We start from the raw sequence: 16,246 nt of genomic DNA on the forward strand, positions 1-16,246 counted from the left end.
AAGGTGTCAGATATAGGTTTTTCGCTCCTGCCCTGAGGATACCTTGGCAGCTCCTGGACACAGAGGCAGTTTCTCTGCCTCCTTTAGTCCCTCCCAAGCCGCTTCCAAGGCCTCTTCCGTGGGAGGAAGGCATCAGTTATCAGCTCCTGACCTTATCCTTGGGATTGTTTTTCACAGGTTTCACTAAGCAGGTGAATTTATCCTGGAGGCGGGGACAGTAGGGACTCAGTGGGACAGACGACAGGGCAAGGGCTCCTCCAGAGGGAGGCTGGGGTGGCCAGATCCCTGATGTAGATTCTCATTGATCCCCTTCAGTTCTGCCTGTGAGTTGGGTGGGTGTTTCTTGGGTAGGAGACCCTCCATACCTGATTCACCAAGTTAATTGCCCACTTTGTCTCTGGTTTTATCTGCTTATCTCTTTCTCTTCATCTCCTCTCCATTCTCTTTCTCTTATAGTCTCTCAGAGGCCTCTCTCCTTCTCCCACATTCTCCTTCTTTTGTTCTTCTCTCCTCTTTACCTCTTTTTTTTTTAAAAGATTTTATTTATTTATTTGACAGAGATAGAGACAGCCAGTGAGAGAGGGAACACAAGCAGGGGGAGTGGGAGAGGAAGAAGCAGGCTCCTAGCAGAGGAGCCTGATGTGGGGCTCGATCCCATAACGCCAGGATCACGCCCTGAGCCGAAGGCAGATGCTTACCGCTGTGCCACCCAGGCGCCCCTCCTCTTTACCTCTTGACTAAAGGTGTTGCCTGCAGCATCTCTAGCTGATGTCCAAACCCTAATAAAACCACAAAAAGTGCCAGTGACGTTGTCCTTTTTTTTTTTTAAGATTTTATTTATTTATTTGACAGAGAGAGAGACAGCCAGCGAGAGAGGGAACACAAGCAGGGGGAGTGGGAGAGGAAGAAGCAGGCTCATAGCGGAGGAGCCCGATGTGGGGCTCGATCCCATAACACAGGGACCATGCCCTGAGCCGAAGGCAGACGCTTAACGACTGAGCCACCCAGGCGCCCCTGGACTTCATCTTAAACTCAGGCATCTGTTATCTAGTCTATCATTAATGGGTTTTGATCTATATATAGAATCTAGAGTTTTGAGGGTTGAAAGTTAACAGTCCCTTTGTGTCTGTGTATTATGCTTGGATATCTGTTCATTTTTCCACTGTCAGGGCAATTTATGTGTGAATCTTTTTTCACATCTGTTAACTTTTTCTACCTTGTTACCCCTCAGTTGTGTACATTGATTGCAAGCTAAATCCTCAGTTAAATCCTCCCCATCTATGCTTTGGTGTGTGCAGAAAATCAAACCTGGACTAAGTCTTTCACTATTATTGCACCTTCTCCCATGTTTATTGACTCCAGCCCTTAATTAATGCTTTTATCATGAATGCTGATTTGGCCTGACCTTGAAGTCGGGTCTTGGTTAACCCTTCTACCATCATTGCCCCTTTGATACACGTTGTGAATTGTGGGCCTTTGTAATGAGGCCACTATTGATGCTTCTCTGGGTCTACCAGAGAAGTTAATATTTCTCTAAGTTAACATTGCCATCTTCAAAGCCTCTCTGGAAAGACTTCGTAACTAGGTCACAATTTTACCTTCAGTGCCCTTCTGGTTTGACCTAGAAGTAAGATTTTTAAAAAAGATTTTATTTATCTATTTGAGAGAGAGAGAGAGAGAGAGAGAGAGCGCAGAGGGGGAGAGGGAGAGGGTGAAGCAGACACCCTGCTGGGCTGAGAGCCCAGAGTGGGACTTGATCCCATGACCTTGAGATCATGACCTGAGCTGGAGGCAGACTCTTAACGGACTGAGCCACCCAGGTGCCCTAGAAGTAAGATTTTTGTTAGTTTTCTCCATCCAGGAACCTCGGTAGAGCTCTTGACTATTTCATCATCAGTACTCCTCTGTTTTGTAGATCTAGAATCCGAGCCTTTGTTAACTATTATCCCATTCTGGGCTGACCTCAAATCTAGACTTTTGTGAAGTTTTCTAAAACCAATGCCCCTTAGACTCTACTTTAAACCTCTGCCTCTCTTCTTTCAGCTTTGATAGGGGCTGCAAAAGTCCACGTCTGCCCACTTTAAGAGACCCCGGGCAGAATGTCTGGCCTGTGAGTGACAAGAGAGGGCGGGCCTTCTGTCTTCCAAGGAGCCAATAGGAGAGCAGGAGCGCCGTGAAGCTGGGGCTTGAGTGACAGACGGGTAGGGGGCTCGGCCCGCTGGAAGGAACAATAGGCAGGCTGGAGGGCCAGGTCTGACGCTAGGCTGCGAGCGGCGGGCCGGGAGTGGGAATGAGAGAATACGTTCAGTCCAAAGACTCTTCACTCTCACCAGAGGTTTTAGAAGTGAGGTTTCTGCAGAGCACTCTCCCAGGTGGTGCTTCTACCTTCCGGCCTTACCACTCCTTCCCCGCCCCCCCCCCCAGGTCCCGGTTCCCACCGAACACCCCTACCCGCACCTCGCCACGCCTTTGCTCCGGCCAGGCCTCTGCCGATGACCGGGAACGCCCATTCACCCTCCCGGAACAGTCGCTACCCACCCGAGCCTCACACTGCTTTCGAAGCTCCAATTCCCAATACCCGGCCTCGGAAATGTCACGGGGGCTTCCCGGACTTTTCTAAAACGCATATCTCTTCCGGCTGGAAGGGGAGCCTCGAGAAGCAGTGTGAGGCCCTGGCCAATTTCCTGGCCGGCGACAGAGTTCCTGGCGCAGACCGAATGACGCCATTTTTGTTACTGGTAGAGCTCGGCTTGGAGGCTGTTGCTGAGCCTGCGAAAGATAAGCTAATGCGTCATCCAGACCCGCCAAGGAGGGCTGGAGGGGAAAGGGAATTTCGGGCTATGTTGAGTCCGTTTGTGCAAGCAGGGAGCCAAGCTCGTCTTAGAGAAGGGGCTTTGGTGTTCTGAGAGGAGAGCCAGGGTGAGGGGCCCGGTTGAGTGATGCAGGTCTGTGTGGTCAGGGATGGGGACACATGGGTGGACTAATGAGGGGGTCCTTTGGACTGAATGATGTGGAGAGCAGTGATAGGGAAGGGAGTCTGTAGGACTGTGTGTGGGATATGCAATGAGGAGTTTATGGAAGTGAGTGATGGAGAGGTGGTCTGTGCAGTGACCAATGGTGTCTGTAAGGTGAAATGATGGGGTTTCTAGAAGTGAGAGAAAGGGGTTTGTGGGGTGAGTGAGTAGGGTCTGGGGTGAATGATGGAGAGTCTATGCAGTGAGCAATGGTGTCTGCAGGGTGAATGATAAGGTTTCAAGGGAGTGAGTGAAAGGGGTTTGTAGGGCGAGTGAATGGGGTCTGGGGTGAGTGATGGAGAGTTTGTTGGGTGAATGATGGGGTATCTGGGGTGAGCAATGGTGTGATCTTTAGGGTGAGTGATGAGGGTCCATGGGGACAGGAATGGGAATATGTAGTGTCAGTGTTGGGATTCTGTGGAGTCCATGATGGTAGGATCTTTGAGCTCGATAATACATCCACGAATAAACAAAAATCCCTGCCCTTGTGGTGTCAACATTCCAATAGAGACGTTAGACATTGAGGCTTTACTTTGTATTTCCATGGTGACTACTTTTTCGTGTATATATTGATCTTAGATCCTCTTTGTGAAGTACCTGTTCAGATATTTTGCTCATTTTTCTGTTGGATGTCTGCCTTTTCCTTATTGATTTGTAGGACTTGTTTTTATATAATCTGATAACTACTCCTTTATCAGTGGTATGTGTTTTGCAAATATTTCCTTGATTTTTGGCTTCTCTTTTCCTCGTCGTGGCTTTGAATATTAAGGTTTTAGGTTAGTTTTGAACCATAAAGCACAATGTAAATTTAGAGTTTTGTTATTCTCAAGTTAAAAATCAGACAATGTCCTCTGTAATTTAGGACAAGAATTAATTTTTTAGGGCATTCAGAAATAGAGAGTTGCATCTCTGAAAACTTTGGTGCCATGACGGCTAGGGAGGAGTTCTCTGCTTTTTGTTTTCCCACCAACTCACCCTTTAGTCACTGACTGTGTGATCATGGATAAGTTAACCTGTGTGATCAAGGTTAAGTAACCTTTTTAGGCCTCAGTTTCCTCACTGTGAAATGAGGATAATAGCAGGGTCTATGCTTTGAGGCTTGGGGTGATAATTAAGTGAGTTAATACCTGATCATTATCTATTCACCATGGTTTTGTAGTACTGATCTTGTATGGATCTTCCATGAACTCAAGGTCAGTTCTACGCATGTGATACCCAAGAAAATACAATGAAAGAAATTAAATGCCAAGGAATAAGCTTTTGTCAGGTAGTGTTGAGCTTTGGAGGGCCACAAACCATTGTGATATCTTAGGGAACAAATATTTGTTGCTATTAAACAATTGGGAGCGTGATCTTGTGGTCTGCCTCGTCTTCATTTTGCAGCCATATTTCCATGCTATTAACTTTATTTCCATAATACTACTAAGCTTATTTCTATGGAAATTTTCAAACATTCAGCAAAATAGAGGGAATTATATAATAAACCCCCATTATCCCCATCACCCAGTCTCCACAATCATCACCTGATGGCCACTGTTGTTTCACCTAGACCAGGGGATGGAAAACTATAGGCAGTGGGCCACATCTGGCCTGCTGCTGTTTTTATACAGCCGTAAGCTGAGAATGGTTTACACATTTTTTTAATGTTCGGAAAAAAATCAGAAGAAGAATATTTTGTGACATATGAAAATGATATAAAGTTCAAATTGTAGTGCTCATAAATGAGGTTTTTAAACAGTAGTATTTAAAAAAATTTTTTTTTGGAGAGAAAGAGTGCAATAGAGGGGAGGGACAGAGGGAGAGAGAGAATCTCAAGCAGGCCTCATGCTCTGTGCAGAGCCCGATGCAGGGCTTGATCTCACCACCCTGAGATCATGACCTGAGCTGAAATCAAGAGTCAGAGGCTTAACCGACTGAGCCACCCAGGTGCCCCATAAAGTGAGGTTTTATTGGAACACAGCCAATAAACAGAATTGGCTTATGTATTGTCTGTGGCTGCTTTCAACCCCTGAGTAGTTGCAACAGAGACCACAGGCTTCACAAATCTGAAATACTACCATCTGTCTCTTTACAGAGGAAGTTTGCCAGCCCTAATCTAGACCACCCATTTATTTCTCCCTCCCAGACTGTTTTTTCTTTGTTATTGATGACAAAAAATGCACGAATATTTTTTAAAGATTTTACTAATTTATTTGACAGAGAGAAAGCACAAGCAGGGGGAGGGGCAGGCAGAGGGAGAAGCAGACTCCCCGATGAGCAGGGACCCTGATGTGGGGCTCGATCCAAGGACCCTGGAAGGCAGACACTTAACTGACTGAGCCACCCAGGCGCCCCTAAAATGCACAAATATTAAATGTATAGCTGAGTGAATCTTTACATATGTAGTCCTTATTATTTTGAAACAAATCCCAGATGTATCATTTCATAATAAAGACTTCATCATGTACCTGTAAAAGATAAGTTCTTAAAGGTCAATACTGTTATTCAAGGTAAAATAATTAACAATAATAACTTCAGATCATCATTGGTTAAATTTCTTAATATCATCAAATATCTAGTCAGGGCTCAAACTTTAATGATTATCTCGAAGATATTTTTGTCTGTTCAAATTAAGATCCAGACAAGGTCCATACTTTACATTTAGTTGTTGTATCTCTTGAGCCTCTAATTATCTCTAGTGTTACTTCAAATGGTCACCTGCCTTTCTATCTCTTCGAGGTTCCATAAATTATTTTCTCAGTCCTCAGTGATTGTGCATTTTGGTTATTTTCAAAATTATGGTGTTCAAGACAAAGCTGTGATGAAAGTTCTGCACACATCCATGATTACCTTAGAACAAAGTTCTAGAAATGGAATTGCTGGTCAGATGATAAACACAAGCTGTCAATGAATTAACAAGCAACATGTTTTACATTCAGCCATTGAAGAGTGGTTAACCCAGCTTGGTCTCTGAAGACTCTTCTGTACCCCACCGCACCCCCAATTGCTTTCCAAAGAGAAACAGAAAATGACTGAGTCCCAGGTAAGTTGTTTGTTTCCCACTTGGTTTTCCTACAGTAAAATGAGAAAGGACAACACTTTGAAAATAAGAATTAGAGAAATTTAGAATAGGAGATCAAGATGCAGGTAAAGTTGCTGTTAAGATACATAGATGGGGACGCCTGAGTGGCTCAGTCAGTAAGCGTCTGCCTTTGGCTCAGGGCATGATCCCAAGGTCCTGGGATCGAGCCCCGTGTGGGGCTCCCTGCTCAGCGGGAAGCTTGCTTCTCCCTCTCCCTCTGCTGTGTTCCCTCTCTCGCTGTGTCTCTCTCTGTCAAATAAATAAAATCTTAAAAAAAAAGATACATAGATGATCTGGCCTTACTTCATATAAACTGAGCTAAACATTTTACCTTCAAGCTTGCTGGCAGCCACAGTGAAAATGGCAAACAGGATACGTTAGATGGTTTGCAATCTCCATCAAGAGAAATCAGTTCGTCAGTCCAGCTCTTCAGCAAGTCAAGATTTCTGGGATTTTAGCTTAAGAAATTTTATTGTTGAGTTCTCCTAAAGGCCAGTAGTTTTCAGCTCAGTGTGGTATCATCAATAGTTGTTTCAAAGAGGCTACTTTTAGTTAAAATTTTCTGGCAGAGACTTGGAGGGTGGGTGGTTTCCTGGTTTTCCATGGCTCTTTTGCTGTCATCTCATAGTTTGTGGGATCATGCCCCAATTCAAGGCCAGTTCCTTCTCTGCTCTTCCATTATATATATATATATATTTAAAGGTTTTATTTATTTATTAGAGAGAGAGAGAGAGTGCACAAGCAGGGGGAGTGGTAGGCAGAGGGAGAGGGAGAAGCAGGCTCCCTGCTGACAGGGAGCCGGATGTGGGACTTGATCCCAGGACCCCAGGATCATGACTTGAGCTGAAGGCGGATACTTGACCGACTGAGCCACCCAGGTGCCCGAATTTTATGTCTTTTTTTAAAAGATTTTATTTATTTGTTTGTTTGTTTATTTATTTGAGAAAGAGGGGGGGCAGAGGGAGAAGCAGGCTCCCCACTGAGCAGGCAGCCTGATGCGGGGCTCGATCCCGGGACCCCGGGATCATGACCTGAGCCAAACGCAGACGCTTCACTGACTGAGCCACCCAGGCACCCCTTATATCTTTTTTTTAAAACAGTTTTTTAAAAAGATTTTATCCATCCATTAGAGAGAGAGAAAACACGAGTGGGGGGAGGGGCAGAGGGAGAGGGAGAAGCAGACTCCCCGCTGAGCAGGGAGGCTGACGCAGGGCTCCATCCCAGGACTCCGGGATCACCACCCTAACTGAAGGCAGACACCTAACTGACTGAGCCACCCAGGTGCCCCCATTTTATGTCTTTTTATCCCCTCTTTGCAAGGGTAATTTATATATGGTGCAAAGAATGTAAATAATATTGCAAAGTAAAAATTAGAAAGAAAGGGAAATATCTCTGTAATCTAACTTCTGCCCTCTTCCCTGGCATAACTAGTATTAGGTAGTTTGGGGATGATCCTTCCAGATACATGTAACCCCTGTGCATATAGATATATATGTATAAATGTGTGTGAGTGATTTTATTATTTTCATGTATTTTTCTTTACTACACACACTATATCTTCTGTAACTGTAACTTTAAAAAGATGTATTGATAAAACATTTCCAATAAATATAGGTTTTATACATTGTATTATGGAAAATTTCAATTTCGAACATACACAGAAGTAGATTTTTGTGAGCCCCTTTGTACTTATCGCCTGGCTGCAAATATTATCAACTGGTGGCCAGCCTTGTTTTATCTATGGTCAATCTTCACCCACTCCTGTCATCTTCCTCATCATCACTATCATCAAGCCAGTCCTTTATTAATATTTTGTTGAGGATTTCTACTGCTCTGTTCCTGAGACATATTGGCCTGTAATTTTTCTTGTATTCCTGTTTATGTTTTGGCATCACAGTCAGGTTGGTTTTATTTAACAGCTTGGGAAGTATTCTCTGAAAGAGTTTGGGTAAGATTCGTATGATTTCCTTCTTAAATATTTGGAAGAGTTCGCCAGTGAAGTCATCAGGGTGTGGAGTTTTCTTTGTGGGTAGGTTTTTAATTATGAATTTGACTTATTGAAAAAATATAGTATCATTCAAATTTTCTATTTCTTTGTATGTTGGGTTTCTTAAGCTGTGATTTTCAAATAATTTGTCCAGTTTGTCTAAGTCAGGGGTCATCAAACCGTTTCTGTAGAGGGCCAGATAGAAATATTTCAGGCCTGTCGGCCATATGGTCTCTGTTGCAACTACCCAGCTCTGCTTTTGTAGGGTGAAAGCAGCTGTAGACAATATGCAAACCAATGAGCATGGCTGCGATCCAATGGAATTTTATTTATGGACACTGAAAGTTGAATTTCATGCAATTTTCACATGCCACAAAATATCCTCCTTTGACTTTTTTTCTTCAACCGTTTAAAAGTATAAAAACCATTCTTAGCTCGTGGGCCATATTTGGCCTGCATGCCATACTCTGTTGTCCTATGATCTGCATTGTCAAATTTCTTGTCATAAAATTGTTCATAGCATCCTTTTATTATTCTGTTAATGTTTGTAGGATACCAGCCCCTTGTTGATGGGCTCTTTCATTTTATTTATTTATTTTTAATGTATTTTTTAATTTATTCTTTTTTAAGATTTTATTTATTTATTTGAGAGAGAGAGAGAGAGAGAGAGAGAGAGAGAGTGAGCACGAGCACAGAGGGAGAGGGAGAAGCAGACTCCCAGCTGAGCAGAGAGCTTGATGTGGGACTCGATCCCAGGACCCTGGGATCATGACCCGAGCTGAAGGCAGATGCTTAACTGATTGAGCCACCCAGGTGCCCCGCTTATTGCTTTCTAGGAGCTTTTTGTATATGAGTGATATGAATTTTGAAGTACACATTACAAACTTTTTTTTTTTTTTGGCTATGTGTTGATTTGTCACTCAGCCTTGTTGGCTGTCTCCCCTCACTAGACTATGAGATGCTTGAGGGAAGATATTTTTTCCAGGTTTCTTTTTTGCTGGATCCCCAGTTCCTAGAACTATCCCTGGTGTTCAGTGGGGTCTCAGTAACAGCTTGCTGAATAGATGAAATTTTTTTTCACTTAACAGTATATCTTAGAGATCATTGCATATCAATCCTTGTTGCTTTTTATGGTTGTGTATGGATGGGGCGCCTGGGTGGCTCAGTCGTTAAGCATCTGCCTTCGGCTCAGGGCGTGATCCCAGAGTCCTGGGATCGAGCCCCACATCAGGCTCCTCCGCTATGAGCCTGCTTCTTCCTCTCCCACTCCCCCTGCCTGTGTTCCCTCTCTCACTGGCTGTCTCTCTCTCTCTGTCAAATAAATAAATAAAATCTTTAAAAAATAATAATAAAATGGTTGTGTATGGAATTCCCTTATGGGGATTGAAGCATAATTCCTCCAATCCCCCATGAGGTTGTCTTCGTTGTTTTGCTGTTATAAACAGTTCTGTAGTGAAATAACTTCACCCATGCTGTTTTGCTCACATATATGAGTATATGTGTTAAATAATTTCTAGAAGTGGAATTGCTGGTCAGATAATGTGTACATTTAAAATTTTGATGGATATTGTCAAGTTGATTGCCCTCAAAATATTTTGTACCAGTGTATACCCACAATTTGAGTGTGCCCTTTTTTTTTATATCTTTGCCAACTTAGTGACTTAATCGAACTCTAATCTTTGATAATATGTAAGAAAAACATGCTGTTTTGTTTGGTTTTAATTTGCATTTCTCTTCATGTGAATGAAGTTGAACATGATTTTACAGGTTTAGAAGCCATTTGCATTTCCTTCTCTGTGAATTGATGGTCACGTCCTCTGATTATTTTTTAAAAGGTTAAGTTGTTGGTCTTTTTCTTCATGCTTTGTAGGAGCTCTGTAAACTGAGGAAATTGTGTCTTTGTCCGTCTTCTGTGTTGTGCATATATCTACTCCCCAGTTAGTTGTTCGTCCTTTGAGTTTGTTTGTGATATATTTTGCTATGCAACCCATAAAGTAGTCAGATTTATCAGTGTTTTCCTTTGTGGCGTCTGGGTTTTGTAGCATGCCCAGTTAGAAGGGTTTTCTCCACTTTAAAATTATTTTTAAAATCTCTCCTGTCTTTATTTTATGACTTCTCTTATCTTTGTTTCAATTTTTATTGTCTCTCAAATATCTTTTTTGTGTAGAGTGTGGAATAAGGAGTCCATCTTTACGTTTTTTTCCTGATAGCTACCCAGTTTTGCATAATCTGTCTTTTGTGCACTTATTTATTTATAAATTTTATTTTTAAGTAATCTCTACACCTCACATGGGGCTCGAATTCACAACCCCGAGATCAAGAGTCACATGCTCTACCAACTGAGCCAGCCAGGTGCCCCTGCACTTACTTAAAATAGTCCTTTATTATATATTAAATTTCCTATTTTTATTTATATCTGGTTTTAGACTGTTTATTCTGTTCCAGTAACTATTCTTGCTAATGGCAGAATTTTACAAAGTTTTTCTCATTAAGTATACTGCACAAAATGCTCAGTAGGCATTCTACAGGTATTGCTGTGGTGAAAAAAGAATGAGCAGATTGTACAGGACTGTGCTGTTCTAGGAACTAGTGACATACGAGGATGTGGCTGTGGACTTCACCCAGGAAGAGTGGCAGCACCTGGACCCTGCTCAGAAGACCCTACACAGAGACGTGATGCTGGAGACCTACAGCCACCTGGTCTCTGTGGGTGAGGACACATTCTCTGTGTAATAATGAATCGAAACCTCCTCATCTTTCAGAGCCGTCAAGACCATGACCTTTATGATCTTCCGTGAATAGGGTCTTTTCTTTTATAGTTTGTGTGTTACATTCATATTTTTGTTCTATCTGGAATCTATTTTTGTGACTTAAGGATCCATCTTTCCTGGGAGGCCCCTGAGGCTGCTTCTTCTCCTCATGGATTTCTGAGCTGCCAAGGCTAAAACCATTGTAATTTTCCCTTAACAGGGTGTTCAGGTATAAAACCAGGTATAATCTTCAAGTTGGAACGTGAAGAGGACCCACGGATCATAAAGAGTGAATTGTCAACGTGGGTCCACTCAGGTAAGTGAGAATTGGGTAGATGGCTGAGAGGGCATTTTCTTCTTCTCTGACATCAATGGCCTCCTTTCTTCCTTAAAATTCATTAGGCCTTCTTTATAACATCCATCCTGCATCAGCACCTTCCTAGCACTTCTGTTTGTTGCTGTTTTCTTTTTGGTTTCTATTTGATTTTATTTTTAGTTTTTTGTTCTTCTTTCAGACAGGGAGAAAAGCCTTGACTCTCCCCAGCAGATCATTTCTGAAGAACTTTCATTTCAAAAGGAGATATTGGAAAAAGCCCCAAAGGGTAATTCATGGTACTCTCTCTTAAAAGTCTGGCATGTTGATGGTCAGATAGATAGGTATCAAGGAAACCAAGACAGACTTTTGAAGCAGGTCACAGTCATTAGCCATGAAACACTGGCCAAGGAGAAAGGCCCCAAATGTAATACATTTGGGAAAATATTTGGTGGGTGCACAGACCTTGATCCTTCAAGTAAAAAACTCTGTGATTTTGATTCATATGAGAAGAGCTTGAAATATGATTTAGACTCACTGACATGCAGTAGGAGCTATGCAAGAAAGAACCCCATTGAGAAATTTGGATGTGGGACACCACCTAGCTATAGTGATTCCTTTTCTGTGCCTGAGAAAATTTATACTGGCATGAAACCCTGTGGATGTAGTCGATGTGAAAAAGGTCTCAATCATAAACAAGTCTGTGTTCAGTATAAGAAAGATCAAGCTGGTAAGAAACCCAATGTTTGTAGTGAGTGTGGGAAAAGCTTTATTAAGAAGTCACAGCTTATTATACATCAAAGAATTCATACTGGAGAGAAACCGTATGTATGTGGAGATTGTGGAAAAGCCTTCAGTGAGAAATCACACCTCATTGTGCATCAGAGGATTCATACTGGGGAGAAACCTTATGAATGTACTGAGTGTGGGAGGGCCTTCTCCCAGAAGTCACCCTTCATCGTTCATCAGAGAGTCCACACTGGAGAGAAGCCCTATGAATGTTTTGAGTGTCAAAAAGCCTTCTCTCAGAAGTCACATCTCATTATACATCAGCGAGTTCATGCTAGAGAGAAGCCCTTTGAATGCAGTGAATGTGGGAAAGCCTTCTGTGAGAAGTCTCACCTTTTTATACACCAGGTAACTCATACTGGGGAGAGACCCTATAAATGTACTGAATGTGAGAAAACCTTCCCTCGGAAAACACAACTCATCATCCATCGGAGAACACATACCGGAGAGAAACCCTATAGGTGTAGTGAATGTGGAAAAACCTTTTGCCAGCAGTCCCACCTCATAGGGCATCAAAGAATTCATACAGGAGAGAAACCTTACATATGTACCAACTGTGGAAAAGCCTTTTCCCAAAAGTCACACCTTACTGGACATCAAAGGCTTCATACTGGAGAGAAACCTTATACATGTACAGAATGTGGAAAAGCCTTCTCTCAGAAGTCACCTCTTATCCTACACCAGAGAATTCATACAGGGGAGAAACCCTATGAGTGTAGTGACTGTGGCAAAACCTTCTCTCAGAAATCACCCCTCATCATTCATCAGAGAATTCATACAGGGGAGAAACCCTATGAGTGTACTGAGTGTGGAAGGGCCTTTTCCCTGAAGTCACATCTCATTATACATCAGAGAGCTCATGCTGGACAGAAACCCTATGAATGTAGTGAATGTGGAAAGACCTTCTGTGAGAAGTCTCCACTAGGTGTACATCAAAAAACTCATACTAGGGAGAAGCCCTCTGAGGCTGCTGAATATGGGATGGCTTTTTCCTGGAAATCACAGATGATCACATATCAGAGGACACACGCAGGGGAGAAACCCTCCAAATGCAGTGACTGTGGGAAGGTGTTCTGCCAGCATATACGCCTTACTGGACATGAGAATCCACGTAGGAGAGAAACCTCATATATGTACTGACTGTGGGAAGGCCTTCCCAGAAGTCAGATCTCACTGTGCGTGAAAAAACTCACACTGAACAGAAATCCTATGGATGTGTTGGACATGAAAAAAAAAGTGGCACCTCCTTAACTATAGAACAGACTCATATGTCCCTAAGTATTTTTCTTTAACTATTTTATTTTATTTTTTTTTTTTAAAAGATTTTATTTATTTATTTGACAGAGATAGAGACAGCCAGCGAGAGAGGGAACACAAGCAGGGGGAATGGGAGAGGAAGAAGCAGGCTCTTAATGGAGGAGCCTGATGTGGAGCCGGGATCACGCCCTGAGCCAAAGGCAGACGCTTAACCGCTGTGCCACCCAGGCGCCCCTCTTTAACAATTTTATTTATTTATTTATTGGGGGGAGGATAGGAGAGGGAGAAGGACAAGCAAGACTCCATGCTGAGCTCAGAGCCCAACGTGGGGCTCGATCTCAGGACCCTGAGATCATGACCTGAGCTGAAATCAACTGAGCCACCCAGCCACCCCAGTTCCCAAGTATTTCTGAATACCCCTCCACAGAATGATCTGGTCAGGCTCTCAGAATATTTTCAACACTGTCAATACGGAATGCATTTGTTCACCCTCAAAGTATCCCATCCCCCCCCCCCCCCCCCCGCCACAGAATAAACGTGTCTGGAACAGTTAGCACTGGTTTGGTGTTATTTGGTCCTTGAAGGTATTGTGGAACTTTCCTTGAATTTATTTGGGTATGGTGCATTATTTGAAGGCAATCTCATTGTCATCTTTCTGTATTTCTTTCATCATATTTTCTCTCTGTAGATTATATATGTATTTATGTTGGTATATCAATATATAGATACAGATATATGAATCCCTGTAATTTTCATAAAAATCATCCATTTCCTCAAGGTGCTTAAAATATTTATGAAATTTTGAAAAAAATATATTTGTGAAATTTTGAGCAAAGGGATCTCATATGATTCATTTAATTTTCTCTAAGTATGTAGTTATTTCTCCACTATCATTTCTCATAGAGTATATTTGTGATTTTTTTCCTCAGTTAGGTAAACTAATACTAATATTTTACTTATCTTATGGCCCCCACCAAAGACTAATTCTTGCATTTATATAATTTTTCTATTTTCCGATTCATTCATTTGTACTTTTTATTTCATTAAAGTCCTTCCATTTTCTTTTCTATTTTTTCTAACTTCTGTAGTTGAATGTGTAAGCCAACTAATCTCATTCTTTCTGGTCTGTTTATAGATGTATTTTGGGCTGTCTACTAATCTGAAAACCACTTTAGCCATTTGTGATTCAATCTGAGAGTTTTCTGGTTTTTGGTAGGTAAGTCCTACTGTATAACCCAATTTTGTTTGTGGGTATAACAGATCTATTTAGTCTTTGGTCTCCCAGCATATTTCCTGTTGTGCATCCTGTTTTCATTGCTTTTATGTCTTTTAATCTTTCATCATGTGTTCTAATTTCTTTTGTACTGTTTTGGATGTGTTATTTGTGTTCCAGAGCATAGCAAGGGGAGGGACACTTCCAAAAGGTTTTCAGGAAGCTAGCAGAATTATGGTATCCATAATCTTGGTAACCCATAATAGCTGGGAGATGAGATTTGAGGCTGCGTGGAAGCATGATGGCAAACTTTTGATCGTAAATGTTCAGAGGACTTTTTTACCTTTCTGCTTAATGCCATGATTTAAGGTATAAAATTTCTCTTCTAGTCCTTTGGGCAGAGATGGTTTTATTTTTAGCTCGTTCTTTCACAGAGAGTAAAGCCTTTTGTTTCCAAATTTATGTCAGCAGTCTTTGCCCACCTTGAGCAGGACATGTTCTTGAAAACTGTAGTGTGAGTAACTTTGGTTTGGTGATTGCTCTTGAAGTGAAGGATACGCAATAGAGAAATGTCTGTTTGCTGTGGTGTGGCCAAGCTTCTGGGGTCTGGTCTCTTGTGGAGCCAGTGACTCGCAGCAAGGCACAGCAGGAATGGGGAATTTCCTAAAAATGTCCCAGAGTGTGGATGGACATTATTACTTCATGTTCAACGAGTCTTTATTGAGCATAGCAGGCACTATTCTAAGGATTCGGCAACAAACAAAGCAGACAAAAATGTCCCTGTCTTCATGGAGAGATGGACAATAAAAAAGTTCTATATATTATATTAAAATACATTTATATAATATATATCATAGAAGTATATTTTTAATATAGTAAAAAATAAAATAAAAAATGTAATACAACATAGGTAATATTTAAGAGTATCTTAAAATATGTATCTCAAACAGAAACTGATCCCAAATAATGATCTAAGATACAAGAATAATGAGGAAAAAAAAGTGATAAAGATATGGGTAAATTTAAATGAACACTAACTACAAAAACCCCGTAATGATAAATCATGGGTATAAGAACAAGACAGAAATAAAATGTGCATGGGACACTTAGTAGGAAATATATTGACTAAATTTAGACTTTAGTAAATTAAAATGCATGCTTAAATTTCTAAGGTAACCACTAAAATAGTAGAAAGAGTGTACGACTTCCAAATTAATACAGTAAAGAAATGGATGGTGCATTGTTTTCCTCTTGCTGTTGTAACAAATTACCAGAAACTTTGCAGCTTAAAACAACTTAGATTTATCTTGTAGTAGGTCGTAAGTCTAACACAAGTCTCACTGGGCTAAATCAAAGTGTTGACAAGGCTACATGTATTTCTAAGCTTTCAGAGAGAATTCATTTACTTTCCTTTTCCAGCTTTGGGAGGCTGTCTGAATTCTTTGGCTCATGACCTCCTTCCTCCCATCTTCAAAGCCAGCAGTGTTAACAGCTCTCTTACTCTTCCTACATTGTCACATCTCTCTCTGACCATGGCGGGGGGGGGGGTTCCACTTCTAAGCACTTATGTAATTAGATTAGGCGCACCTTGCTAATCCAGGATAACTTCCCCATCTCAAGGTCCTTCACCTTAATCATATCTGCAAAGACCCTTATTCCATGTAAGGTAACCTATTCACAGGTTCTGAGCATTAGGGCATGGGCATTTTTGGTGGTCATTATCCTGCTTATCACAGGTGGGTTAAAAAAAAAATTGACCCAAAAGAAGGCAAGAAGGGAGGCAAAAAAAAAAAAAAAAAAAGGAAAAATAATGTTACAAATAAAAAGCACTGAGTGGCTCAGTCGGTTAAGGTCATGATCCC

At 41.6% G+C, this 16,246-nt stretch overlaps 1 protein-coding gene across 1 annotated transcript; it reads left to right on the top strand.

Annotated features, from left to right (window-relative positions):
• Positions 1-5,807: 5,807 nt before the first annotated feature.
• ZNF630 (zinc finger protein 630) lies at positions 5,808-13,183 on the top strand. Its single transcript, XM_045790890.2, has 4 exons — positions 5,808-6,036; positions 10,646-10,772; positions 11,033-11,128; positions 11,328-13,183. The coding sequence occupies exons 1-4, from the start codon at positions 6,022-6,024 to the stop codon at positions 13,052-13,054; spliced, it is 1,965 nt and encodes a 654-aa protein (XP_045646846.2). The 5' UTR covers positions 5,808-6,021; the 3' UTR covers positions 13,055-13,183.
• The last annotated feature ends 3,063 nt before the right edge of the window (positions 13,184-16,246 follow it).

This window comes from Ursus americanus, chromosome X (assembly GCF_024610735.1).
Source record: "Ursus americanus isolate L20-20 chromosome X, mUrsAme1.1.p, whole genome shotgun sequence".
Lineage (NCBI taxonomy): Eukaryota > Metazoa > Chordata > Mammalia > Carnivora > Ursidae > Ursus > Ursus americanus.

Excerpts from the sequence above, each read along its gene's own strand:
- ZNF630 (XM_045790890.2), top strand. Across the intron at positions 10,773-11,032 it reads CAGCCACCTGGTCTCTGTGG|GGTGTTCAGGTATAAAACCA; the intron begins GTGAGGACACAT and ends TTCCCTTAACAG. Across the intron at positions 11,129-11,327 it reads GTCAACGTGGGTCCACTCAG|ACAGGGAGAAAAGCCTTGAC; the intron begins GTAAGTGAGAAT and ends TTCTTCTTTCAG.